The following is a 25,615-nucleotide window of genomic DNA, read 5'->3' as shown; positions in this document are numbered from 1 at the left end:
ACCGGCAGATATCCACCTGGTAAGGTATGACGGATTTGGGCGCTGCCAGCCTATTCGCCACACTCAACCTTATTGTATTCTGACAATCACACGGAGGAAGAAGATCTTATTTTCCACGAGACAAGGAAACGCATGTGACCTTTCACCTTACTCACATCGGTGCCCTGCATCCACGTGACGTTACTATGTGTGCCCCGGAGAGGATACGCACAGGCTGCAGGGTTATTGTAGGCAAGTGCATGGCAGTAGAAGATACTGTCTGCCTGGCTGTGTATCAGCAGGGTAGGACCACCACGGACCCCTACATAGTCCCTTACATAGTAAAGATGTCCCCTTAGTGCCCCCACACAGTAAAGATTCCAGCTGGGCACCACCCCACAGAAAAAGTGCCCCTCATGATGCCCCTAAATGGTGTTGATGCTCCCCCACATAACAGAGAAGGTGCCTAAAGTGATGCCTCTTAAACAATATCTGATCCCCCTTAGTGATGCCCTCTTAGTACCTCACCATACACTAGGATGTCTCCTTTATGACTCCCTCTTCTTCCCATTACACTCACACAGACTGCCTCATGTTCCTCTGCCACCTCCCTGCCCGCTCCGGTCCCCGCAGACTCAGCCGCCGCACCGAGTCCCGACAGGATTTACAGAAACTACCGACCCAGCTCTTTGACTTCAGGCCCCGTGTGGTGGCTAAGCTGCCGTGACCACAGGGAATGGTCGGTTTTGAGGTGACAGAGGGTCAGCCATCCTGGGATGGCACCGCTAGATCCAGGATGGTTGGGAGGACTGCTATGTGGGCATTGATGTGGGCGAATCCAATATTCCAATGGCAACATTAAACCTCCAAAGCACATGAGAGGAAGTGTTGACATGGGGTCAGTGGAGCTGCTGCTTCCAGGAATGTTTTATCTAGGGGCCCAACAAAGCATACAAGTCTGGTGCATAACATGTTACCTGGATGTAGGCAGCCATATTGGATGGTATCATTGGAACCTACTAATGACCAGCTTCTCTGCTTCCTCCCTCAGCATGTAACGTCACCATACACAACCGCTGTAAGGACGCCCTGCCCAGCTGCACCAAGGTGAAGCAGAAGGTAAGTGTGGGGTCTCTTCCTGGTCCGGAGCCATCACTGGGCTGAATCATAGGGGAGATGCAATAATCTGGATTTTCCTTTTCGCAGCAACAGAAAGCGGCTTTCCTGAAGAACAATTCTGCTCTCCAGAACGTGTCTCTGAGGAATAAATGTAAGTAGGACTGCGGCCGGCGTAGAAGACTCGTGTTGTCCCATCGAGGTACTGTGTGAACACATAGTGATGCACGATGAAGACACGAGGGTTAAAGGGACTAGATCCCCACAAATTGTATTATATTTATTAAAACCAGATAGGAAATATTTAGCATTTTTCTGAAATGCTTTTATTTTCTGATCTGTACATTTTTCTGTATTCTGCAGTCTATACACGACTCTGGGGCGGCCATGTTTCCTGAGCTACATTTAACAGCATTTATAAGATATGCTTTATGTCCATCTCAGGTGCCATTCCCATAATGGAGAGAAGGGGGCCCATTGACCTGTATGGGAGATGCTTCTAGGCATGTTCTGTGACCTGCAGGGGTCGTCATACAGGGAGGGGGAGTAGATGGTCACCGCTGATCACCTATTGTGAATGGTGGGTCCCGTGCTATCTACATATAGGTGTCACCGGTCAGTGTTATCCTGCCTGTGATGTTAGTGAGATGACAGCTGCAAAGCTTTTTCTACAGATATCAAGAAGTGTCAGACTATTATTAGGCTTTGTGGTCAGTGTGCAGGGAGGAGGAAAGCTGTGACATCACCTATTGTGAATGGTGGGTCCCGTGTTATCTACATATAGGTGACACTGCTCAGTGTAATCCTGCCCGTGATGTTAGTGAGGTGACAACTGCAAAGCTTTCTCTACAGAACAGGAGCTGTCAGACTATTGTTAGGCTTAGAGGTCAGTGTGCAGGGAGGAGGAGGAGGCGAACTGTGACATCACCTATTGTGAATGGTGGGTCCTGTGTTATATCCATATATAGGGGTTACCGCTCAGTGTAATCCTGCCTGTGATGTTAGTGAGATGACTGCTGCAAAGCTTTCTCTAATGATTAGGAAGTGTCAGACTATTACTAAAGTTCGCGCCCCATGCTAATAATGCAAGATCTTAGGAATTTTTAAAAATACAGATTGTTAAAATTAAAAAAATAAATAAATGATTTACTACAACAGGTGATTTTCTGATGACACTTTCCCTTTAAATATCAGGATGTTGTTCAGTATTGAACAGGCCTGATAAAGCATCGCAGGTTAGTTGCGCTTGTGTCATGTGACCGCGCAGGATGAGGATCTGGGTGTGTTCTGTGGATTTCCTCCTTTTTTTGAGGGGGAAACAATTTTTGTATTCTTAAATCTGCAATACTTTACTGCCACACTGAGGCGATCAGCAGTACTGCATGTATATATCGTATAGAAATATGGGAAATAGAATGTCTGTTCCTTTGGCCTGCAGCTACTACATTAAGGGAGAGACCCAACTCCGCCATCTACCCTTCCGACAGCCTCCGACATTCCCTGCTAGGTTCACGGCGAGGGCGGCCATCTTTATCCCTTTCCAAAAGCGTTTCCACAACCAACATCGCTGGGTGAGATTTGGGGTTTTCTCAGTTTGGAACTTTCCATGACGACATTGGGGGGGCAACTTGTTCTTATTATTGTTGTGTTGCGCAGGAATCTAAATGATGAGAGTCCCCTGGGAATACGAAGGATCCTGTCTCAGTCTACGGACTCGCTGAACATGAGGAACCGGACGCTGTCTGTGGAGTCTCTGATTGATGAAGGAGGTTTGTATTTTTGCTGTTTTATATTAAGGCCTCATCCAACGCTCCGTATCTGTCTCCCATAGAGGCTGAAATACAAGTCTCCTTTTTTATGTCTTCAGGAGCTGATGTCATCTGCAGTCAGCTGATGAGCGATTTCGCAACGGACGAGAAAGAGTTTGAGGCAGATTCATGGAGCACAGCGGTGGATAATAACTATCTGCAGCAGCACAAGAAGGATGTGATGAAAAGGCAGGATGTTATATATGGTGAGAGGCGGAGCCAGTATTTATGGGGGCTCGTCCGGGATTAGAAAAAAGGAACAATGGCACACTAATCAGTAGGCGCTGTCTGGTATTACAGTTTATCTGAATGCTGCCATACCAGGCACTGCCCATGGACAGGAGTGGCGCTGTTCCTGGAAAAATAAGTTTTTACTTTTTTTTTTAAATCCTGGGACAGTCCCTTATTGATACCAACCAATGGGGCTCTCAGCTCCTAGAACAGAAGTCGGTGGATTTCTTGCATTTTATAAATGTGCAGAACGTTCCTTTCCGCTTATACATCTACTGTGCTGGTTTTCTTCTCAGAGCTTATCCAGACCGAGGGCCGCCATGTTCGCACATTGAAGATTATGACCAACTTGTTCCGTAAAGGAATGATAGAGGACCTACAGATGGATCCGGCTCTGGTGCAGAAGATGTTCCCATGTGTGGACGAGCTCAGTGACATCCACAACCACTTCCTCACCCAGCTCTTTGAAAGGCGTAAAGACTCCCTGGAAGCTGGCAGTAACAAGAACTTTGTCATTAACAAGCTGGGAGACATCCTCATAAACCAGGTAACTGCAGATACTTGTGTGCAGAATGACTTTGCAGAGTGCTAGGGGGCGCTATTAAATGGCTGATTCTTGTGGGTTATAGCTCAACTGCCTCTTGCATTGAAAAAAATAGAAACCTTAACCCCTTACCACCCAGGGCGTAAATGTACGTTCCGGCTGGGAAGCGGTTCCCATGAATCGAAGTATACTTGAGTCCTATGTTGATTGGGGCATGTAAAAGGTTCACAGAGGGATGGCGATCTCTCTGTGATGTCCTTGGTCTTTCGCCATGTAATCGCTGAGGACCAATGGGTTGCCATGGCCTGTGATCGTAATGAGAAGCAATAATGCATTGCAGTACAGAAGTACTGCAATATATTATCAGAGCGATCATAGCATTGAAGTTTCAAGTTCCCTATAGCGACATTAAAAATGTAAAAAAAAATTAAATACATTTTGCATACTTTAAAAAAAAAATAAAAAATCATGTTAGTTATCACCTCATCTGTAATGAACCGTACAATATATTGAACACACTTTTTGTCCTACAGGGCAAAAGTTTTAAGAAAAACGCGGAAAAAACAGCTGGAAATTTTGGGGGGGTTAATTTTGCCTTCCAATAAGACTCTAAAAAAGGTGTTCTAGAACGGGAAACAGACCTGCAGAGCAGAAAGAGGGAAGGCATAGCTAGCATGTCTTGGTATTAGTGTATCTTGACACCACCGGAAGCTAGGGGTTTGACAGGCGTAATGCCCCTCTCACACCCCTAGCTCCTGATTGGATCAAGAACCTAAGGTCCTGAAAGGAGCTACCAGCCGGGGACACTAGGAGAATTGCGGGGGAGCCTAAGCGGGACCCATGGTGCAGGAGTAGTGGGACCCATGTGCGACAGTGACAGCGCTCCTGCCTGCTTTGGCTGCAGGGGGAGCCGAAGAGGAAGCCTACAATCCTGGACTTTAGCGGGGACATCTGTCATAGCTCTGCCATGTGCTTGGCCCGCTGAGGGAGCGGAAGCGCCTTGCTTCTTTCAAGTGCTGCCGGAGTGGGACCCGGGGATGGCAGCACTGACGACACGAGAAGCTCTTCCACATGCTGTGAGCACAAGGGGAGCGACAGCTCAAGAGTATTGTTGGCGGCGCTGGGTGCGTGGGAGCAGGGCACAGCAGCGGGGATGCCAGTCACACTGCTCCCGGATGGGTCAGACGCAGGGGGAGTGGACGCGGGACTACACAGTGCCGGGGAGGGAGGGGGGCAGGGGGGTTGCCAGCTGTGAGCCATAGGCAAACCAGCCGCCGCCAATTTGTGGCAGGGATGGAGGGTTAGGGTGAGGGGTATGTGTAACAGTTAGCCTTACATTATATCAGTAAGGCTAACTGTTACACTTACCCTTAGACTAACCCTCCATCCCTGTCAGAAATCACTGCAGCTGCTGCATGAGTTTAGTGGGCTGCCAGGACCTGCAGCTCATGGAGCTCTGCAGCCAATCAGCTACAGGGGGCGCCACCCCCTGTCAATCTTGACTCTACCAGTTCTTCCTGGTGGCGTCAAGATACACTAATACCGCATGTCTCGTTGTGCTTGCAAGTAAGGAATATTGGGTTACCAAACTTTGCTCTGTAGCATCCAGTGTGGTTACCAACACTTGAAACATCCTGTTACCAACTGCAGTAGGAAGGGCAGCTCTGGAACACAAATCATTGCTCTAGCTTCAGTATTGCACAGAACAGAGTCATTCATGAGCACATGTTTTTTTTTGGATTTTGTAATATGAAATTTGGGGTTATGATCACCATTTTTGGCTATGTTGTATTTACTCTATTTGTGCTACAGTTTTCAGGGACCAACGCAGAACACATGAAAAAAGCTTACACTGAATTCTGCAGCCAGCACCAGAAGGCTGTGAAACTCTACAAGGAACTGTTTTCCCGAGATAAGAAATTCCAGCAGCTAATAAGAGTGAGTTTTCATTGCAGTGTGGGCTTTGGGTGGGAGCTATCAACATTTTCCTCCTTTTTCTGATTTTATTTCCTCTTGCCATACAGAAACTGACTCGTTCTCAGCTGCTCCGGAGGCACGGAGTACCCGAGTGTATCCTTCTAATCACCCAGAGAATTACTAAGTACCCGGTCCTCATCGATCGCATACTGCAGAATTCTAAAGGTGAGACGTGCATTGCGCAGATGTGAGTCATATTGCCTGCAGAGCCAAGCTTCGTATATACTCCCTGACTAATGTACCATGTGTGAGCTGCCAAGAGGAGTGGGCGACGGGAAGTGACAACCACTCTGAGCACATTTATGTCACACAAGAGAGTCACTATTTAAGACCACACATGGATGACTAAAATTTAAACTTATAGGTGTCCACAACAAAATACATTTATTGAGATCACAACAGGTGGAACAAATTGCTTAGACTTTTTGTGGCGAGCATTTAGACTGCTATGTCATTTTTTTCAAGCTGCTTCAGCTGTGGACTGGTTTACATTTGCCTCTTTACTGAGTCATTCTGTAATACTGCCCCCTATGTACAAGAATATAACTACTATAATACTGCCCCCTATGTACAAGAATATAACTACTATAATACTGCTCCCTATGTACAAGGATATAACTACTATAATACTGCCCCCTATGTACAAGAATATAACTACTATAATACTGCTCCTATGTGCAAGAATATAACTACTATAATACTGCTCCTATGTGCAAGAATATATCTACTATAATACTGCCCCCTATATACAAGAATATAACTACTATAATACTGCCCCCTATGTACAAGAATATAACTACTATAATACTGCCCCCTATGTACAAGAATATAACTACTATAATACTGCTCCTATGTGCAAGAATATAACTACTATAATACTGCCCCTATGTTCAAGAATATATCTACTATAATACTGCCCCCTATGTACAAGAATATAACTACTATAATACTGCCCCCTATGTACAAGAATATAACTACTATAATACTGCCCCCTATGTACAAGAATATAACTACTATAATACTGCCTCCTATGTACAAGAATATAACTACTATAATACTGCTCCTATGTACAAGAATATAACTACTATAATACTGCTCCCTATGTACAAGAATATAACTACTATAATACTGCCCCCTATGTACAAGAATATAACTACTATAATACTGCCCCCATGTACAAGAATATAACTACTATAATACTGCCCCCTGTGTACAAGAATATAACTACTATAATACTGCTCCCTATGTACAAGAATATAACTACTATAATACTGCCCCCTATGTACAAGAATATAACTACTATAATACTGCCCCCTATATACAAGAATATAACTACTATAATACTGCCCCCTATGTACAAGAATATAACTACTATAATACTGCCCCCTATGTACAAGAATATAACTACTATAATACTGCTCCCTATGTACAAGGATATAACTACTATAATACTGCCCCCTATGTACAAGAATATAACTACTATAATACTGCTCCTATGTGCAAGAATATAACTACTATAATACTGCCCCCTATGTACAAGAATATAACTACTATAATACTGCCCCCTATGTACAAGAATATAACTACTATAATACTGCTCCCTATGTACAAGGATATAACTACTATAATACTGCCCCCTATGTACAAGAATATAACTACTATAATACTGCCCCCCTATATACAAGAATATAACTACTATAATACTGCCCCCTATGTACAAGAATATAACTACTATAATACTGCCCCCTATGTACAAGAATATAACTACTATAATACTGCCTCCTATGGACAGGGATAGAACTACTGAAGTTCTGCATTTACCAGTCTCATAGTAGCAGTTATATAAGGTGTCTGACCCTTTAGGATATCCTGTATCCGGATTGTTCATCTCTCAGATAGCAGGTCTATGTTTTGTCCACTTAACGCTTTCACTTCTGCAGGTGATGAGGAGGAGTACCAGGACCTGGCCACATCCCTAACACTGGTGAAAGAACTTCTTTCCACCATCGACCAGGAGGTCTACAATTATGAAAAGAATTTGCGTCTGCAAGAGATCTACCAGAAAGTGGACAGCAGATCCACAGCCGTGGTTCAGGGAGATAATTACTTCAGCAAGGAAGAGCTGCTGAGACGGAAGTTAGTTCATGAGGGTTCCTTGCTGTGGAAGACGGTCGCCGGACGTTTCAAAGGTGACAAGATTGGCCTGATGGATGTGTGAATGTGTATTTATTAACGTTGGCTACATTTCCCAAACGTGTTGTGTGTTCTGGATGTGTTTTTGATGAGGGATCTTGGTTGTTCTCTTGCAGACGTGATCATGCTGCTAATGACTGATGTCCTCGTCCTGCTCCAAGAGAAGGACCAAAAATACTGCTTCCCAACCCTGGTAAGAGCGCATGGTCTTCAAAAATCTGCTGACCTAGTTCTCCAGATAAAAAAAATACTTGGGACCTCTTGGCTTCTCAATAGGAAAATGTAAACACCAAATGGAACTTTCAGCCAACACCAAAATAATAATTTTCAAAAATAGTGTCAGAATTGCTATTTTTCTCTTGTTCGCCTCACAAAAACGTAATATAAGGCAATCCAAAAGCCACATGTACCGATAAAAGCTGTAACTGTTCCCACAAAGAACAAGTCCTCACAGAGTTCCGCTGCCAGAAAAATAAAAATGCTAAGGCTCCTAGACAGCAGCGGTGCAATTAATAGTTTTTCTTCAAAACGTGTATTTATTGTGTTTCCCTGAAAATAAGACATACCCTGAAAATAAGACATAGCATGATTTTCCAGAATTTCTGAGGATGCAAAATGATTTTTCAGGCTTTTTGAGGATGCTTGAAATATAAGCCCTACTCCAAAATTAAGCCCTGCTAACAGTTAATTAAAAAAGTCAATTTAAATAGTGTCCAGGCAGCTATACATGTAAAAAAAAAACTTTTTGAACAAAAATTAATACGGTATAAGACACTGTCTTATTTTCGGGAAAACACGGTAGTATAAAAAAAGTTAAAAAAAAATAAATAAACTTGGTATCTCGGCTAACTTTCCTAGCTCTATCAGCACAATATTTTTACTGAATTGTCAACGCCATAAGAACAAATCCCAAAAGACGATGCAGGGTGCCATCTTCTGCTCCCTACCCTAAATAAAAGTGTAATATTCGTTATGCAACACATTATGTGTAACCTAGAGTGGTGCCAAAAAATGGCTCTTGCATTGCAACAATGAAAATGGCTTGGTCCTTACAGGGGTGTGCCTACTACCTAACATTGCTTCACAAGTACTTTGGTCTTCCTGGTTGCTGCTGACCAGGACATGTGACTTCTGCAGCCAATCACTAGTCACAGCAGTGATCATCTGTAGCCAGTGATTGGCTGCAGCAGTCACATGTCCTGGTCAGCAGCAACCAGGAAGAACAAAGTACTCGTGAAGCAATTTTAGTTAGTGGGAAAACCCCTATAAAGCAAAAAGTAGGGTATTCACTTAGGGTCTAATTACAAATATAAAACATGCTATAATTTAAAGGCTTCACTGTACATAACATAAAGACAAAGTAAACTTGTAGATATGAGATCTTTTAACCCCTTAACGCTGCAGGATGTACAGTTATGTCCTGCAGTTACGGGGTATGTATGGAGTGGATCACTGTGGGGGCCTTCTGAATGGCCTTAGGGTCTCAGTGACCATGACCGCCAGAACTGTAGTTTCATGGTCACCCAGAATTCAAGAAAAAATGTAATAAAAAGTGATCAAAAATTCGTTTGTACTCCAAAATGGTACTAATAGGAACTATAGGACATCCGGCAAAAAGTGAGCCCTCTTACAACTATGTCGAGGGAAAAAGAACAAAATTATGGCTGTTCAGATGGCGGCAGAAAATAAATAAAATTAAATCTCTGGGAAAAAAAATTGTAGTACAGCAAAAAAACCCCAAAAACCCCGAAATAAATTTGGTATTGTAGTAATCGTACTGACCCGTAGAATAAAGTTAGCATGCCATTTCTGTTGCACTGTATATGCCATAGAAATGAACCCCCCCCCCCCCAAAAAAGAAGATGACAAAATTTAGTTGTTTTTTTTCCCATTTCACTACACAAAAAAAATTTCAAGTTTTGCAGTACATTATATGGTACTATTGAAGATACAACTCGTCTCGCATAAAACAAACCCTCAGACATCAATGGCGATGGTTAAATAAAAGTTATGATTTATAAAAAGGGGGAGGGAAATACCGAAAATGGGTCGGGGGGAGGGAAAGGGCCATTTCCTTAAGGGGTTAATGGCTAACAAAAAGACATGATGTTACAGCAAGCTTTTAAACCTACTTGGGGTTCTTCCTCAGGCATAATAGAATAGATCTGTTGTTGCCCAGAGCAACCAATTCACACAGCTTTCATTTCTTACACTGCTGAGATAAAGCTGTGCTCTGATTGGTTCTATGGGCAACAAAGACAGATTTCCTTTCAGACAGCTTTCATAAGAGCCCGGTTATGGGTGGCACTTTTCCATGGCCATATATATGTGTGTGTATGTATGTGTGTATATATATATATATATATATATATATATATATATTATACATATAATTAAAAATGATGTGTGTGATACTGAGTTGCTCCCCAAGTGTAATATACATAGTGCTGCGCCCTAGTGTACAGATCAGGAGAGACCCCCTTCCCGCGTAACCACATACAGGTTATACAGAGTCCCTTTTCTTCAGCATAATCACATCCAGAGCCTGACAGTATAATGTCTAGAGCCCCACATAGAATTAAATAATCACACCAAGTATAATAAAAACATACAGAAGCCCATTTAGATACGATTATCGCTCAAAATTCCATCAAAAGCCATCAATAGAGCGATAATCGTGTCTGACTGCATTGACATTGTGCAGTTTTCGTTAAGCCGTCACTCATCACATGCTGAAAGACAATGATGAGCCTTATCAGGGATTCACAGTGGGATACAGCTGATACTATTGTATCAGCCAGAGGCGTAACTTAAAGCTCCTGGGCCCCAATGCAAAACCTGTAACGGGGCCCCTAACTATAATGCTTTATTCAAAGTACTGGGCTCCCTATATGGAGAAGAGAGGCTTTATGGGTCCCCTAGGGCTCCTGGGCCCGGGTGCAACCGCATCCCCTGCATCCTCTATAGTTATGCCCCTGGTTTCAGCTGTATCCTGCTCCCTGATGACAGGATCAGTATGGAGAACATCGCTGTCCAGCTCTGTTCTCCATACCTGGCACGGGGCGCTCGGCTGTATAACAGCCGGGCTCTCCATGCAGCGAACAGCTGGATGCAGAAGACAAGCCAGGCCACCCCGCTTTTATTCTAAATCCTCCGCTGGGAGTGCTCGGCTGTATGACAGCCAGGCGCTCCCAGTGGGGAACAGCTGGATACAGAGGACAAGTATCCCCTGCTGGGAGCGCAAGGTGATCACTCAACGTTTGCGCGATCACCTTGTGATGTAAATGGACACAACAATTATCGCTCAAAAGACATCTTTTGAGTGATAATTGTGTCAAAATGGGCCTTTACCCCCACACAGTACAATAAATGCATCCAGTGCCCCCATCGTATTATAATCACATCCATGGCCCCCCTTACCATATAACATCTAGAGCCCCCTCGCAGCATTATAATCACATCCAGATGCCCTGCTCACAGTATAATAAACACATGCACAACCCTTTTAACGATTTAGTAATCAGATCCAGAGCTGTAGCAGTAATCAACATTCAAAGCTCCCCCTGCTTGCAGTATAATAATCTAATCCGCTGCCCCCCGCAATATGATATCCAAAGCCCCCCCCCTATGGTATAGTCAACGCATCCAGCACCCCCCTTCTAGTATAATAACCATATGCCGAGCGTCCCTCGCAGTATAATTACATACAGCACCCCAACATAATATAATCACATGCAGAACCGCTCATTGTAGCATAATGTCATCCAGCGCATCTCCTCCCAGTATATCAATCTAATTCATAGCCGCCCCCTCCTGTAATATAATAATCTATTAGATAGCCCACCCCCTACTACAGTAAAATCACACTCGGAAAATCCCCCTGTTCCCATTCACAGGGACCATACCCACTCACCCCTCCACCAACCTAATTACATTGGTAGGAACCCTCCCCACCGAAAGGCTCCCCCCCCCTCGTGCTGTGATCACCCCCATATTTCAATCTCATCTGTATTACGCTGGTGGCACAGCTCCTGTGGCATAGTTTTAGTTACCCAGGTCGGCAGAAAATATGGCAGTGCTAATGAGGTTCCTCAGAATCTGGTGGGCAGTGTTTGTACCAGGGGGCATCATCTTCTAGCAGACCTGCCTAGCGTGTGGCACAACTGCAAGATGCAAAGACTTTACCCTACAGCTACACAGTGAAAGGACTTATTGCAAGCGGTAACAAGATTGAAAAATGTTGTTGCCATTTAGAATACTCTTGGTTGGCGTTGGTGGCCATTTGTGTTTGCCAACCGGAGCCCTTTGTCCTGCCAAAGTAAGAATATGGTATACATGACTCCATTCTCTCCACTGACCTTCTTGTGTCCTTTCTGGGTCCTAGGACAAGTCGTCCGTTATCTCCTTACAAAACCTCATTGTGCGGGACATTGCCAACCAGGAAAAAGGAATGTTTTTGATCAGCGCCAAGCCTCCCGAGATGTACGAGGTTCATGCTGCTTCACGAGAAGATCGGAATACGTGGATGAAACTCATTGCACAATCCGTGAAAGTGTAAGTGGGCGGGCAGAGCACCTCTATGCAGGCCGCCAGCCAGCGGATCCACAAGAGATCCTTTTTAACAATTTAACGACCACTCAGTATCTTTTGGCAGCGATGTTTCTTGGTGTCGCTGCTTTAATAGCCCCTGCAGTTCACAAGCATTTCTGTCTCACCCAGGAAAACAGGAAATAGTTGAGTGATAGCTCGTTCTGCCCATAGAAGTCTATGGAGAGGGGAGGGAGTTGCTGGAGGAGAGGTGCTAAAGGTATTAAAAAGTAGAGATGAGCGAGCATATTCGTTAAGGACAAATCGAGTATCGCCCTTTTCGAGTATCTGCCTGCACGTCTGCAAAGATTCGGTTGTCGGCGGGAGAGATCTGTCTCACCCCCCCCCCTCCTCCCTGCTCACTCCCGCAACCCACCGCTCACCCCCGCCGGCACCTGAATCTTTGCGGACGAGCAGGCAGATACTCGACAAGGACGATACTCGCTCGAGTATTTGTCCTTAACGAGTATGCTCGCTCATCTCTAATTAAAAGCAGTCCTAGGAGCCATGAACAAAATCGTGGAACAATTAAAAAAAAAGTCAAGCCTGTTTAACCACCATGTGCGCAGAATCTCACCAAAAATCCAGTCGTTGAATTGGCTGCCTGTATGGGGCTGATGAACGAATTTCTGTCCCACTGATGTCACCTCAGCATTATCTTCATTTTCAGGTGTCCCAAACGTGAGGATTTCCCGCTGATTGAGACCGAAGTAGACGCCAAACTGAGAAAGCTGAAAGGTTAGTACGACTTACATAATACTCGTGCGCTATGGCCTTATGAACCCTCCTGCCTCGTAGAAAGAAGCAAAGAGACAGAACTTTTTTCACCTTCCATAATTCTCAATGCCTTATTATGTGGGTGTAATATTAACCCCATGTCTTCTGGCAGAGGTCATACAGCAGCGGGACAAAGAAGTAGCAGACATCCTTGAAGAAAAGGTGAACCTCTTCAATAAAGTGCTTCAGCTGCAGGCAGGAGAAGATGCCCCTATGGGGGGTAACACTCGGAAACTCTTCAGGACGGAGTCAACAGACAGCTATCGAGGAGAGAAACTCATCGCCGAAGCCATTAAGGAAGGTGAGTGAAGTGAGAAGACACAATTTACATGAAGATGAGTTTGTTACCATTATAGTCATTGTTCAAAATTCAGGGTGCCTCCACAGGGCCATGTGTGGTACTACAGAAACTCAATTTACTGTATGTATAAAGTTTATTATGACCTCATATACTATGTAGATAGAATATGTCACATTCTGATTTTTGACAGGCCCCCTTGGCTCTTCTATTTCCTTCAGCAAGCCCAGCTGGTGGGTTCCCTTAGCTATCACGTGTCCTGCAGTAACCACCACCTATTGGGTGCTCTTGGCTCTCAAATCTCTTGCAGTACCTGCTGCCTCCACTTGCCTCTTATGTGTCCTGCAGTAACCACCACCAGTTGGGTCCTCTTTGCTCTAACTTCTCCTTCAGTACCTGCGGGTTCACTTAGCACTCACATCTCCTGCAGTAATCCACACCTGCTGGGTCCTTTGACTCTCCAGTCTACTGCAGTGCCTGCGGGCCCACTTTACTGTCATGTCTCCTGCAGTAACTGCCACCGGCTGAGTCTCTTTGGCTCTCATGTCCTGCAGTACCCACTAGGTATCCTTAACCCTTTGCAATCCAATTTTGAATTCAGGGTTTTCTAGGGGGCTTTCTCTTTCTGCCATTATACAATGACGCCATCTGCTGGCAAGAGCCAGTACTGTGGTATGTGACATGCTGGAGAGGCCCCAGACAACAGAGCAGCTAGTAATATACAGTAAGAATACCCTGTCGGATGTCTTCCGACGTCTCAAGACATTCTGATTGAAGGCTGCACAGCTTCCGACGTCAGACAGTGGATTGGAAAGGGTTAACTCTTATCCCGTCTGATGGGTCCTCTTGGCTCTCACATCTCCTGCAGTAACCCCAACCCGCTGACAGTATTTTTTCCTTTTTCCCAGTGGAAGCGCTGAAGGATATGATGCTTTTGATGGGAACAGAGCAACAGTCACTGAAAATTGACCAGAATCATATATCTAGCAACACAGCATGTGAGTATCCACCAGGGGGCGTTCGTTCTCGGACAGTATAGATGGGTTTTTCTGGGCTTGATTGGAATGACTCCAATTACTTTGTATAATCAAGTCCTTCTCTTCTGCAGATACTGAAACCGGCAGTGTGAATGGATCCCTAGATTCTAACAGAGATGAAGACGTCAATCAAAAGGTGAGTAAGCAACATTTTCCTGCAATCAGGGGAGCAGCTACTGTGGATCCACATTGTATCCCGGGGTTGGAATAGCCTCTGTCAGAGAAGGTGTATTATGGAGATCGACATGCATTACTGCTGCTGTGTTGTACATGCGTGGTCATTAGCACCCAGTACATGTGAATAGTCTACACGTCTGTCTGTCACACGGCTTACTATGTGTCACATCTGCTCTTTTCCTGTAGGATCGGAATGGAAACCAGCTACAGAGTAAAACTGCACAGGAGGTAAATATCAGTAATCTAGGGGGCTTTACACTGAAGGGTGCTTGTTCCAAAAAGTTCCTGGATTGTTTTGAATTTGAATGGTAATCAAATAGTGTAAAGACGGCCCAGGATCGAATGATAATTCACTAATCAGTTTAAATGCAGATCGTTCTCATTCACTGGTGCAGTAAATGTGAACGACTGGTTCGCTCACGTGAACATTAAATCACTCCGTCTAAAAGCACCCTCATTGGGTACAGAATCGTTATCTTCTCCTGTATACTCTGTGATGGATCTATGTCCCTCCGCCCATACGCACAGAGCCGAGCCTCGGTCCCTCCTTCTGTATACTCCTGGATGCATCTTTTCTCGTGACTGCAGTTATTAGACATTGGAGTGACTGTTCTGTTTCCATCTGTAGGAGGCGCTGCAGAGGATTTCCAGCCTATATAGCATGTTACACAGCTTACAGGTGAGTAGATGGACACTGCTGCTGGCACTACAGGTGACGCATGTTATACAGGCTGTAGGGCTAAATGGAGGTTTATACGTGGACAGCCAGCAAGCCGGACGATAATTCATAGCGTGATCCGCGTCGATAAATCGCATGCGGAACACGCTTGAAACGCTTCCCATAGGATAACTATGGAAAGTGCAGCCCGATATACACGAGCGGGAAATTCATAGCGATTTTCTGCTTGCGTCTAAAAAGCACGTCATGCCGCGATTCTCCGTGATGAACCTAAGTGTTCTCCTGTGGCGGCTCCTGCAACAGCAATCCACGGCGTTGAAGCGCAAGACCCATGGACAGGCAGTCTATAGGTGCCAACCTTAGAGCACAATCAGAATGTGAGCGCATTACACCCATCCCAGCAGTAGGGGGAGCACTTTCTCAGCCCTCTTCCCCTTTCCCTGCAGGTTGTGGTCGCGCAGCAGGACAGCCTGTTGAGTCTCCAGATCCCAGATAGCAGTGATAAGAAGGAAAATCTGTCCCGTGCCAACTCCCGGGATCTGACTGAGCCCTTGTCCAAGAGCATTGATAAGCCCGGGACGGAGCTGACCCTGCTGCAGCGTCAGCACACGCTACTCCAGGATGAGCTGCGGCGCAGCAGGAAGCAGTGTGAAGAGCGAGCTCAAGAAGCAGGCATTCTGGAAACCCGGCTGAGGGAAAGCGAGCAGGTCAGGAGCAAACTGGAATGCGAACTGGAAGAATCAAAGAGACAACTGGCCCAGGTGCAGAAAGACAGGAGCAGCTGTGGCATCGAGATTGGCAGGGTCTCTAGACCAAATGACCCCAGAAGACGTAGCCTGCCCGCCGGAGATGCCCTGTATCAGACATTCACACCTCCCCAGGTAAACCCTATTTATTCCCTACTGAACCCAACGTATGATCAGTCCAAAAGTAGTCATTTCTGACCTCATGATTCGGTCTTTCCTCCCGAGCAGTCAAACCACGACCGACGTTCTGCCGCGGTGGATGGTCCACTCCCCATCATCACAGTTCAAGATGATCCAGACCTAAAAGATGACCTGAGTGACCTGACTGAGCTAGAACGACTTCCAGAGACTGCAGACACAGAGTCCTCGGAAGAAGAGGGTGGTGGTCCACCGACTTCACCGTCGAGCACACGAGGTAAGAGTCCCTCACAATGTTTGAATGGCCCGACATGACAAAGCTAGAAATCACAGTGAGTTGCCTAATAACACCCCATAATGTTTAAGGGGGGGCTATACTCATTGGATGAATGTCCACTGAATGGGGCAGCTGATCATATAATGTGCATGAGGCGGTCACGACTCTCCCCTGGCAGGGAAAGAAGAGTTGGAAATGTTGGATGTTCTCATGGAAGATAACGGACCAGCGGACGTGTCTGGCAGCAGCTTATTTTAGTCTCCCTATCTAGAACACGCGCACAAGAGGGGGTTAGGAGAAACGAGTGCTCAGCCAACACCTATCTGAATTGTATGGCCACCTTAAAGAGCACAATCCGTTAGTGTCATGGACTCTTCAGAGACTTGGGCTGTGGGACCAGATTGCTTTACTATGTATTTACACTGAAAAGCCACTTTATTAGAGCCCAAAGACATTTTCATGATTGGAGCTCCTCTGAATGGTAATTCTCCCGTGACCCCGGCGTGCGGCATAAAACTATGTGACACGTTTTCCGTGGACCAGTTTCAGTGTGAATCCACATTAGATGGGAAAATCCAGCGATCTGAGCGACTTCCAACAAGGTCAGGTCTTCGGCGCTAGACTAGCCGGGGCCTCACTGCCAACCGCGGGTTTTTTTAAATTAACGGTGAGGAGAGTTTATAAAGAATGTCACCCTCATCTAATCTGCAGCAACGACAAGAAGCTTTCTGTCCGCAGGGGCCGATATTCCTGCAGAACCATTTTATCACCTAATGGAATCTACACCACAACAGATTGCTGCAGATCTGAAGGCCAGGAGTCCAAATCTCTTCTAGATGGGGGGGGCTAATAAAGTGGCCGCTCAGTGTAACATTATATCACAATGGATATTGCCGTATCCGATACACAAACCCTGGACTAATGTATTACTATAAAGGATAACCGGGTTCTGTGATCTCATGATATCCTGTCTTTGCAGAGTTTCTGAGAATGCAGGACATTCCAGAGGAGGCAGAGAGCGCTCAGGACCTCAGAGACGCAGAGATGGGCTCTTCGGAGAGTTGAGGAACTTGGTTTTTGCGACCAGATGGCTCTTACTGTGGAAGCAAGATGGACGAACTGCTCCAGCCAAGGGAGCAGCGAAATAAAGTGACTGATACTGTTAGTGGAAATGGCGCAATTCCCTCCCAAATAGATTTTTTTTTTTTTTTTAGACACAAGCAAATACAGTTTTTTATCTTACCTAGTGGTGGACCAAGGACGGGACTGAATGCAACAGTTACGCTCATACAGACCAGCATGGATATGGGGGTTGGGAGTCGGGTCATGTGTACATGGCCATAAAGTTGGCTAACGACTCAATTTTAGCAAAGCGTAAAATATTCTAAAATGTTGACTACTTGGTGTTTTCAGGTGAAATCTGTTTGTTCACATACTGCAGAATCTACTGCAAAAACTCCGTATTTTTCAGTTCCAGCAGTGTGAATGAGCATGTCGATTTATGGTGAGGATTCTCACAGCAGATTTCATGCCCCTCAAATGCAGCAAACGAAATGCGAATATGTACCCTAAAGCCGTGTACAGGGCAGATTTTGCATCCATTCCATGTCCTCTTCATTTCAGTAGTTTATACGGCGTGGACTTTTCCTCACGTATATTTCAAATCCACACTGCAGTGATGTGTCCGGTATTTTGCGCTTGGATCAGTCCCTTTGAATGAGGCTCATCTGCCTGCAAATCCAAGGCAAAAATCCGCTCTGACAATTCATGGACCGGGAAATACAGAAATAGGCCGCCTGCAGACGGGCGGAAATTCCGCGGCGGGATTTCCCGCAGAATTTCCGCCCTTGGAAGCTGCCATACGATTGCGTTAGCAAACGCAATCCTAGGCAGACGGCCGCGGTTTGTCCGCGCGAAATCTCGCGCGGCAAACAAACTGTGGCATGTTCTAATTCTGTGCAGGGCTCGCAGAGGCCCGCACAGAAACCTCACTCATCGGCCGCTAGCTCCGCAAGCATGAAAGAGCTGGAGCTGTGGGGTGCGGGTGAGTACGCGCTTTTCTCTGCAGGGGCTCGGGTCGGGTCCCGCAGCGAGAATTCTCGCAGCCGGATCCGACCCGGCCGTCTGCAGGCGGCCATACAGAATTGGGTGCAGAAAATCGGTGACATTATATACTACCAGCAGTGGGGATGGGACTTCAAGAAATGTCCTGAAACACTGTAAGCGCATTTAGTGCGGGTTTTGAACCTGCAGTATGTGAATTCGTGCTGCAGATTTTCATTGCAGATTTTGATCTTCAAGTGAGGGGGTGAAATCCGCACCAAAATCCGCTATTTGTGGACATAGACACGGTCACAAAATCCCTTTAGATTAGTTTGTCAGTACCTGGGTAGGGGCCATAAACGTACCTGCTACATTCCAAGAACCAAGCCAGGGGGCCAAAAAGAAGAGAAGCCCAAATCTATAGAAACTACGCCCTAGTATGGAAAATTATTCAGGTCCTAAACAACATTACTGCCAGGTCTGCAAAAAGTTTGGGAAGTCCCTAACAACTTGAACATCCAACTCTGCCCCCCCCCCCCCCGCCCCGCCCCTTCCAGGAAGTGAGCGGGCACTGCAGCTTTCTGTAAGACGGGTATATTGTTGCTTCCTCTGATCCGCCAGGATGGACGGCGTTTATTTATTTATTATTTTAAGGCACCTGCAGATTTTTCTTTTAACTTATTATTTCGGGTTCGAGAAGCAGAGCAGAACCCTCCGAGATATCTTTTATTTTTTTTTTAATTGATTTTGGCAAGCTGAACCAATCTCCATGGTGCGTCTTCGCCTTTCAGAAAGGCATTTTATTATGACTGTTAAACTGCTTTTTAGGGAAGAAAAGCCAAATGAGCCGCGTCTATTAATGAAGATGCGGATCACCAAATCCCGTATTTCGTCCTCTCAGGCAGGCTAATGGACAGAATTGCACAGTTCTGCATATTCATCTCTCTTAGCGCTCCTCACGCCTGACTCTCGGCCTTCTTGGTGGAACTAGGAGCCATTTCTGTAGATTCAGAATAAGAAATTTCATTTAATCCTTTAATGAACCACAAAAAAAATAAGTTTGTACGCCTTGATGTAAAGTGACCCCGGAACATGCAAAAATGCGGCTCAAGTCAAGAAACTTTCTCAATTTACTAAAAATCGTATGACGTCTGTTTTCTGAGATCATTGGAATTGTTTACGTCTGCAAGTAAATGGAGTCCTGCGAGTATTTTTGCCGCCTTTACATGTTGTATTTCTCTCTTCTTCAACATCAAAGGGTTTGTTCGAGTTGTGAGAAGTCTGGACAGCCCTTGCCCATGCATTAAAATAACAAATTGTGATATAGTCACCTCTCCCCAGACCCATGGGGGCGTTCAGTCCCTACTTCGGTTTCTGTTGACAGGTGCAGTCCCGCCCGGTTTGCGGGACGCCGCAGAAGCTGCAGCCAATGACGCTCCGCAATCGATCACTGAGCTCATGTGACATCCCGTAAACTGGGTGGGACTGCAGCTGTCAACAGAGACTGGAGTGGGGACCACAGCAGAAGTAGGGAGAGGTGAGTAGATCGCCATTGCTATTGTCATGCATGGGGAACGGGTTGTCAATAGTTCTTACAACGCGGACAAATCCTTTAACCTGTGAATGTTTTGTATTTTCTTTTCCATCTTAAAACTTGCAATGCTGCTTCACACTAATGGGTAAAAAGAACCTCCTATTCCAACCATCACCCTATTTTATATTTTGTATGAATTGATCTGATGTACAGAATTTTCGATTTTTATTGAGGTCCGGTGTTTCATAACAAAAATGCTTTTTTAAAGTCTTAAAAAATTTTTTTTAATTAATGGGAACCTGTCTCTTCTTATCCACCGGTTAGCCGGCCCCAACGCACTGTTAACCAAATTACCCTTTCTGACTCTTTTCAGATTACTTTTACTATTGATCTATGGGGGTCCACTACTTGGTTGCCAGCTATCAGTGCGGACAGCATTGGAAGCAGATAGGGCTGTCAACATTGAAGTGGCCCTATTTGGTAATACAGGTACAGCTCCCATTGAATTCAATGGGAGCTGCACCTGCAGTACCAGCCCCAGCCACTGTATCAGGGACAGCACTATCTGCAGGCTGGGTCATCAGCTGATTGTCAAGAATGCTGAGCCTTGTGACCATACTGATCAACTATTATTGACCTATTCTGAGCATAGTAAAGTCCTGGGCATGCCCTTTAATGTGAAGAGCTGCTGTCTGTTAGGGGATTCTACTGCGGCCGCACTGATCAAAGAAGTGATGTCCTGGAAGTCAGTTGTAGAGCGGAGCATGCTAGGTGGTAACTCAGTAGCCTATCTGTGGTAAAGCAAAAAAAAGTACAAGCACTGGCCTCAGGCTGCACGGTGCATGCATGAGAGTCACATGGTCATATGGATAACATAGGAGGAGTCATCCATTTTTCAATGAATTTTTTTTCTAAACTCTAAAATTTCTAAAAAAATTTTTTTTAGAAACTCCTGCTTTTCCCGCGGTATCCGCAATTTCAATTGCGGATCGGATAGCTTCCATTGACTTTAATGGAAGCCGTCCGTGCGGACGCCGCAGGAAAATGGAGCATGCTGCGATTTTTCATCCGCGAGCGGAAACCGGAATTGGTTTCCGCTCGTGTGAATGAAGAATCACTTTTCCATAGCATGCTATGGGCGGTACTTGCTGCGGAACACTGAGGCGATCACCCGCTCCGCATTCCACAATTCAAATCTGCCCCTGTGCATTCACCCTTAGGCAGTTTCTGGTCAAGCAGTGTGCTGGGAATGGTTCACTGGGTGGAAAGAGGTGACAGGTTCCCTTTTCAATTTTTTTTTAAAGAGGATGTCCAGTCATAAACTACTGATGACCTATCCTAAGTAGATTGGTTAGGGTGCAGTGCCTAGGACCCATGCCAATCAGCTGTATGCTGGGCCTTTATGCTCATGCACAAACAGCTCTGTTCCCACTGCAGTGGCCGGGCTTGATACTGCAGGCATTGAAATGTATAGGAACTTAGCCCACAATACCAAGCCTGGCCACTGCAGTGACAATGGAGCCGTTTGCACAAGCACAAATGTCCATCTTACAGCAGACTGGCAGTGGTCCCAGGTGATGAACCCTCAATGAACTACTATTGATTGCCTATCCTAAGAATAAGCCATTAAAAGTTTACAACTGGACAACCCCTTTAAGAGCTCCATACAGCAGAAATCAGAACCTAGAAGCAAAGCTGCTTAAAAAAAAAAAGAATAACACTGGTAGTAAAATTTGCCGAGCTCTCTACACCCCTGGAGGGAAAGATCTGTTTTAGGGTGGATTCAGACGACTGTATATCGGCTCGGTTTTCACGCCGAGCCGATATACGTCGTCCTCATCTGCAGGGGGTTAGGGATGGAAGAGCCAGGAGCAGGAGCTGAGCTCCCGCCCCCTCTCTGCCTCCTCTCCGCCCCTCTGCACTATTTGCAATGAAAGGAGGCGGGACGGGGGCGGGCTAAGTTTCGAGAGTTAGCCCCGCCCCATCCCGCATCTCCTCATTGCAAATAGTGCCGAGGGGCGGAGAGGAGGCGGAGAGGGGGCGGGAGCTCAGAGCACTGCTCCTGGCTCTTCCAGCCTCCTCCCCCTGCAGAGAGAGACAACGTATATCGGCTTGGCGTGAAAACTGAGCCGATATACGTTCGTCTGAATCCACCCTTATTCTGTAATTGACCCTCTCAGTGGAATCGGCTGTTTTACAACCTAAGCCCTTTATTCAGCTAACAAACATTGCCAACTGCATTGTGTGCAATTGTCTGATACATTGAAAAGATGGGCCAATATTACTAACCAGCCGGTGGCTTCTGAGATTTTTTCTAAGAATACCCCAAAAAACGGCGTAAGATATTTAACAGGAATATTTGTATCTGTATATATATATATTTAAATATAAAGATGAGTTTTGTAAATAGCCTGACGTAATATTGTATGAAATTCATGGGATTTTTTGGTTCTGATAAAACTCGAAAAAAGGAAAAAAAAGTTATTTTTGCTTTGCTGGTCAATAAAATGTATTCATATGGAATTTACTTACAGCCGTTGTCTCCTTGATTTGTATCACTTAAAGGATTTGCAATCAGCAACATAATACAATATTAAGGGCTTATTCACCCAGGAGAGAATCTCAGAAGAGTGTGTTTTGTGCGTTGCCAGTCTCTCTCTCCCTCTCCCCCTCTCTCCCTCTCCCCCTCCCTCTCCCTCTCCCCAAAGGCTACAGGTGCTGGGCTTGCTCCAGCCATGGAGTCCCGGACCTCCTCCCTCTGGTACTGGTCGGGGGGAGGGAGGATTGTACCCCAGAAGGGTAGAAGATTTGGTCGGGGTGGCAGCAATGTCACCCTGACTTCCCTGGAGGAGCCCAAGATGACTCACAGCCAGAGGAAGAAAGTGGAGGACCATGTGTCAAAACAGAATATGCAGGCAAGTTGGGCTGATCGCAGGGAGGACGAGTCGGCGACGGATGTGGCAACCCGTGTTGCCAAATACATGAAAGACTATTGGCATGTCGGAAGGCAGCTGAATAAATATAGGCAGGAGCTGCGTGCTGCCCGCTATGATGCAGAGCGGGCCAGATCCTGTACCAGAAAATTGGCCATATCGCGGCACATTAAAGCTTGTAAGGAGGCCATTGACTTCTATTAGGAAGAAAGGGAAAGGATTCTGCAAACAAGTGTACCTTTTAAAGAGAAGCTCTTGAATGATGAGAGGTTCAAAAAAATGGCGTCACTAAGCAGCGGAGGCATTAAAGAGCGCTCTGCCAAGCACTCAAGCAGCAGTTCGGGAGAATCCGACGGTGTTCAGGATAGGTGAGCTGGGTGTTCTGGTGAGCAGCAATTGTCACTGCCAGGTGGGACTACTGGGCCCAGCATCCCAGCTGAACAGGTTGGTCTGCCCCCCACGTCGGGCGAATCTGACTTGGAGGACACTGATGATAGCTGCAGCAGCAGTGGAGAGGGGGCGCTAATAATGCGTCAGATTCAGCTGCAAGAGTGCCCAGATAGGCTGCGGTCCTTCTATTTTGGAAAAGATTTGCCCCCCGGAAACATCTAGCAAGAAGAAGAGGAGGAAAAAAGAAAAAAACATATATTCAGGAAAAGCTTATTTATGCTACCAATCACTCTGCTTTGGCTGCAAAGTCAGACCAGGTAACCCTGAGCTCCTGGTCCAAGGCTCTCTGGTGGGTGTGGTGCAGGGGACTGGGGAAGAGAGGGGTAATGCAGCCCAAAATTCCAAGCCCGCTTGTGCCAGTAGTGGGAATGGAGGAGTGAAGGAGGTAGAGCAGAGTGTTGGGGAAGTGACGGGTCGCGGCCAGTCGAGAGGTGCTGGCGCTGTTGGTCACGTCCCAGTGGGAGGGGGGGTGATCTGGCGACAGGTCCCACCTGTGGTGGCTTGGCTGTCCCCTGTGTCCCTAAAATGTTTTTCGGGTACAGAGGGGGCACAGTGGGTGGTGGCCGGGTCGCCGCTTCTCCCACCTATGGTAAACATCCGCCTGTTGCCAGAAAGAAAGTTGGAGGAACTACAACTCCCAGAGTGGCTAAGGTGGGAGGAGCTACAGCCACCAAAGTCAAGAGAAATGTTGAAAGGCCAGGCGTGGAAGCCGCTGGTGTGCATCTCCAGCCACCCACTGGAGGTGCCATGGACTTGGCCGCTGGGCATAAAGGGAAAAATAAGGGTAAAGGTAATATGGATCCTGGTCCAGCAGCTAATGGAGAGGTGAGTGTGGTAATGGATGTGGCTGTTGGTACCCCTGCTGCCCTTTTTCCTGCAGGGACCCTGGAAACTCTCAGGTGTAGCTGGTTAGTACGCCATCTTGTGTATAGGTGGGTGGGGCTTCAGAAGGTAGTCAGGGGGTGGGTCAGGATCCAGTTGCCCCTCCAGCGGCGACATCTGGTAGAAGTTATGCCAGTGTCGCCGCTGGAGCGAGGGGAAAGGCGTCCTCCTTGTCTTTGGGCCCTGGGGACAGCGTTTTGCAGCAGCGCCTCCTCGAGGCTTTGAGGAGGGGGGGGGGGAGAGCTCAATGAACATAGGGTGTAGAGTAGTGGATTTGTCTCTATGGATAGAGAGACATGGACTCTGTACCTTCCGAGAGCAAAGGGGAGAGACCGTATGATCCCTGCCAACAACCGGGCAGGACATTGGCTGTAGGAATGTGGCCCATTTTCAGTGGAGAGGCGATGATGCATGCCCCTCAAGGAGTAAGGTAGTAGAGCTTTTGCTGAAGATGGGGTTCAGGGCGAATGACATCTATGCCCTGATCCATCCTTACGGCACGTCTGAGTTCGACATCAGCTTTGTTCGCCCAGAGGGCCTTGAGCTCTTTTGGGGGAACTACGAGATGATGGACGAATCCAGCTGGTGCAGTTTCACTGCGCAAGTGGTAACCCACCAGACTGGAGTCAAAAGAGTGACCTTTTTGACTTGTAACAAGTCCCTCTCTAGTTATGGTATTATGACTTGGCTAAGTCGTTATGGTGAGGTGGTAGACATGCCCAATAAGAACCGGGACGAACACGGCATCTGGTCTGGAGCCTGGTTGTTTATGGTGAAACTAAAGCGTTCAGGTAACTCAGTGGCCTACATACCATCTGCGGCCTTCCTCGGTTGGGATCGTATCTTGCCCTTCTACCAGGGGCAGCCGAAGCTCTGTCACAAGTGCGGCGACCCCACACATTTGATTGCCGCCTGTAATGTACTGAAGTGCGCTCTGTGTGGCGAGGTAGGTCATCTTGCGGCATTTTGTGCGGAGATTAGGTGTCACCTGTGTGGTGACTTCGGTTACCCATTCAGTCGCTGTCCACACTCTCTTGGAGGATCCAAAGGGAGGAGGCTTCAACTTCTTCAGATTCCTCCCACTATGCAAGTGTGGTTGAGGGTGACAAGGAGTGGTGAAAGAAAAAATGCAAGCGGGGCACTGGAAAAGGAAAAATGAGGGAAAGGAGAACGTTTCCTACATGAGGCCAGAGGCAGGAAGGTAATCCC

At 46.4% G+C, this 25,615-nt stretch overlaps 1 protein-coding gene across 4 annotated transcripts in view; it reads left to right on the top strand.

Moving 5' to 3' along the window:
- Window positions 1-22,066, top strand: part of ARHGEF2 (Rho/Rac guanine nucleotide exchange factor 2) — a 116,528-nt gene extending 94,462 nt beyond the window's left edge. For 3 of the 4 annotated variants that reach the window (XM_066608725.1, XM_066608726.1, XM_066608727.1), the window contains exons 9-28: window positions 1,031-1,098; window positions 1,186-1,249; window positions 2,534-2,666; window positions 2,752-2,864; window positions 2,963-3,109; window positions 3,431-3,681; window positions 5,491-5,616; window positions 5,703-5,820; window positions 7,596-7,844; window positions 7,965-8,041; window positions 12,233-12,402; window positions 13,106-13,173; window positions 13,325-13,513; window positions 14,419-14,508; window positions 14,619-14,683; window positions 14,911-14,952; window positions 15,353-15,403; window positions 15,850-16,284; window positions 16,378-16,564; window positions 17,544-22,066. In XM_066608725.1, the coding sequence (XP_066464822.1) occupies window positions 1,031-1,098; window positions 1,186-1,249; window positions 2,534-2,666; window positions 2,752-2,864; window positions 2,963-3,109; window positions 3,431-3,681; window positions 5,491-5,616; window positions 5,703-5,820; window positions 7,596-7,844; window positions 7,965-8,041; window positions 12,233-12,402; window positions 13,106-13,173; window positions 13,325-13,513; window positions 14,419-14,508; window positions 14,619-14,683; window positions 14,911-14,952; window positions 15,353-15,403; window positions 15,850-16,284; window positions 16,378-16,564; window positions 17,544-17,629 (2,729 nt within the window). In that variant the 3' untranslated portion in view covers window positions 17,630-22,066. The remainder of the gene's footprint in view (window positions 1-1,030; window positions 1,099-1,185; window positions 1,250-2,533; window positions 2,667-2,751; window positions 2,865-2,962; window positions 3,110-3,430; window positions 3,682-5,490; window positions 5,617-5,702; window positions 5,821-7,595; window positions 7,845-7,964; window positions 8,042-12,232; window positions 12,403-13,105; window positions 13,174-13,324; window positions 13,514-14,418; window positions 14,509-14,618; window positions 14,684-14,910; window positions 14,953-15,352; window positions 15,404-15,849; window positions 16,285-16,377; window positions 16,565-17,543) is intronic. The other variant, XM_066608728.1, reaches the window with a different exon arrangement.
- The last annotated feature ends 3,549 nt before the right edge of the window (window positions 22,067-25,615 follow it).

Source organism: Eleutherodactylus coqui, chromosome 6 (genome assembly GCF_035609145.1).
Source record: "Eleutherodactylus coqui strain aEleCoq1 chromosome 6, aEleCoq1.hap1, whole genome shotgun sequence".
Classification (NCBI taxonomy): domain Eukaryota; kingdom Metazoa; phylum Chordata; class Amphibia; order Anura; family Eleutherodactylidae; genus Eleutherodactylus; species Eleutherodactylus coqui.
The sequence above is the reverse complement of the archived record's forward strand: the minus strand, read 5'-3'. Positions and strand labels throughout refer to the sequence as shown.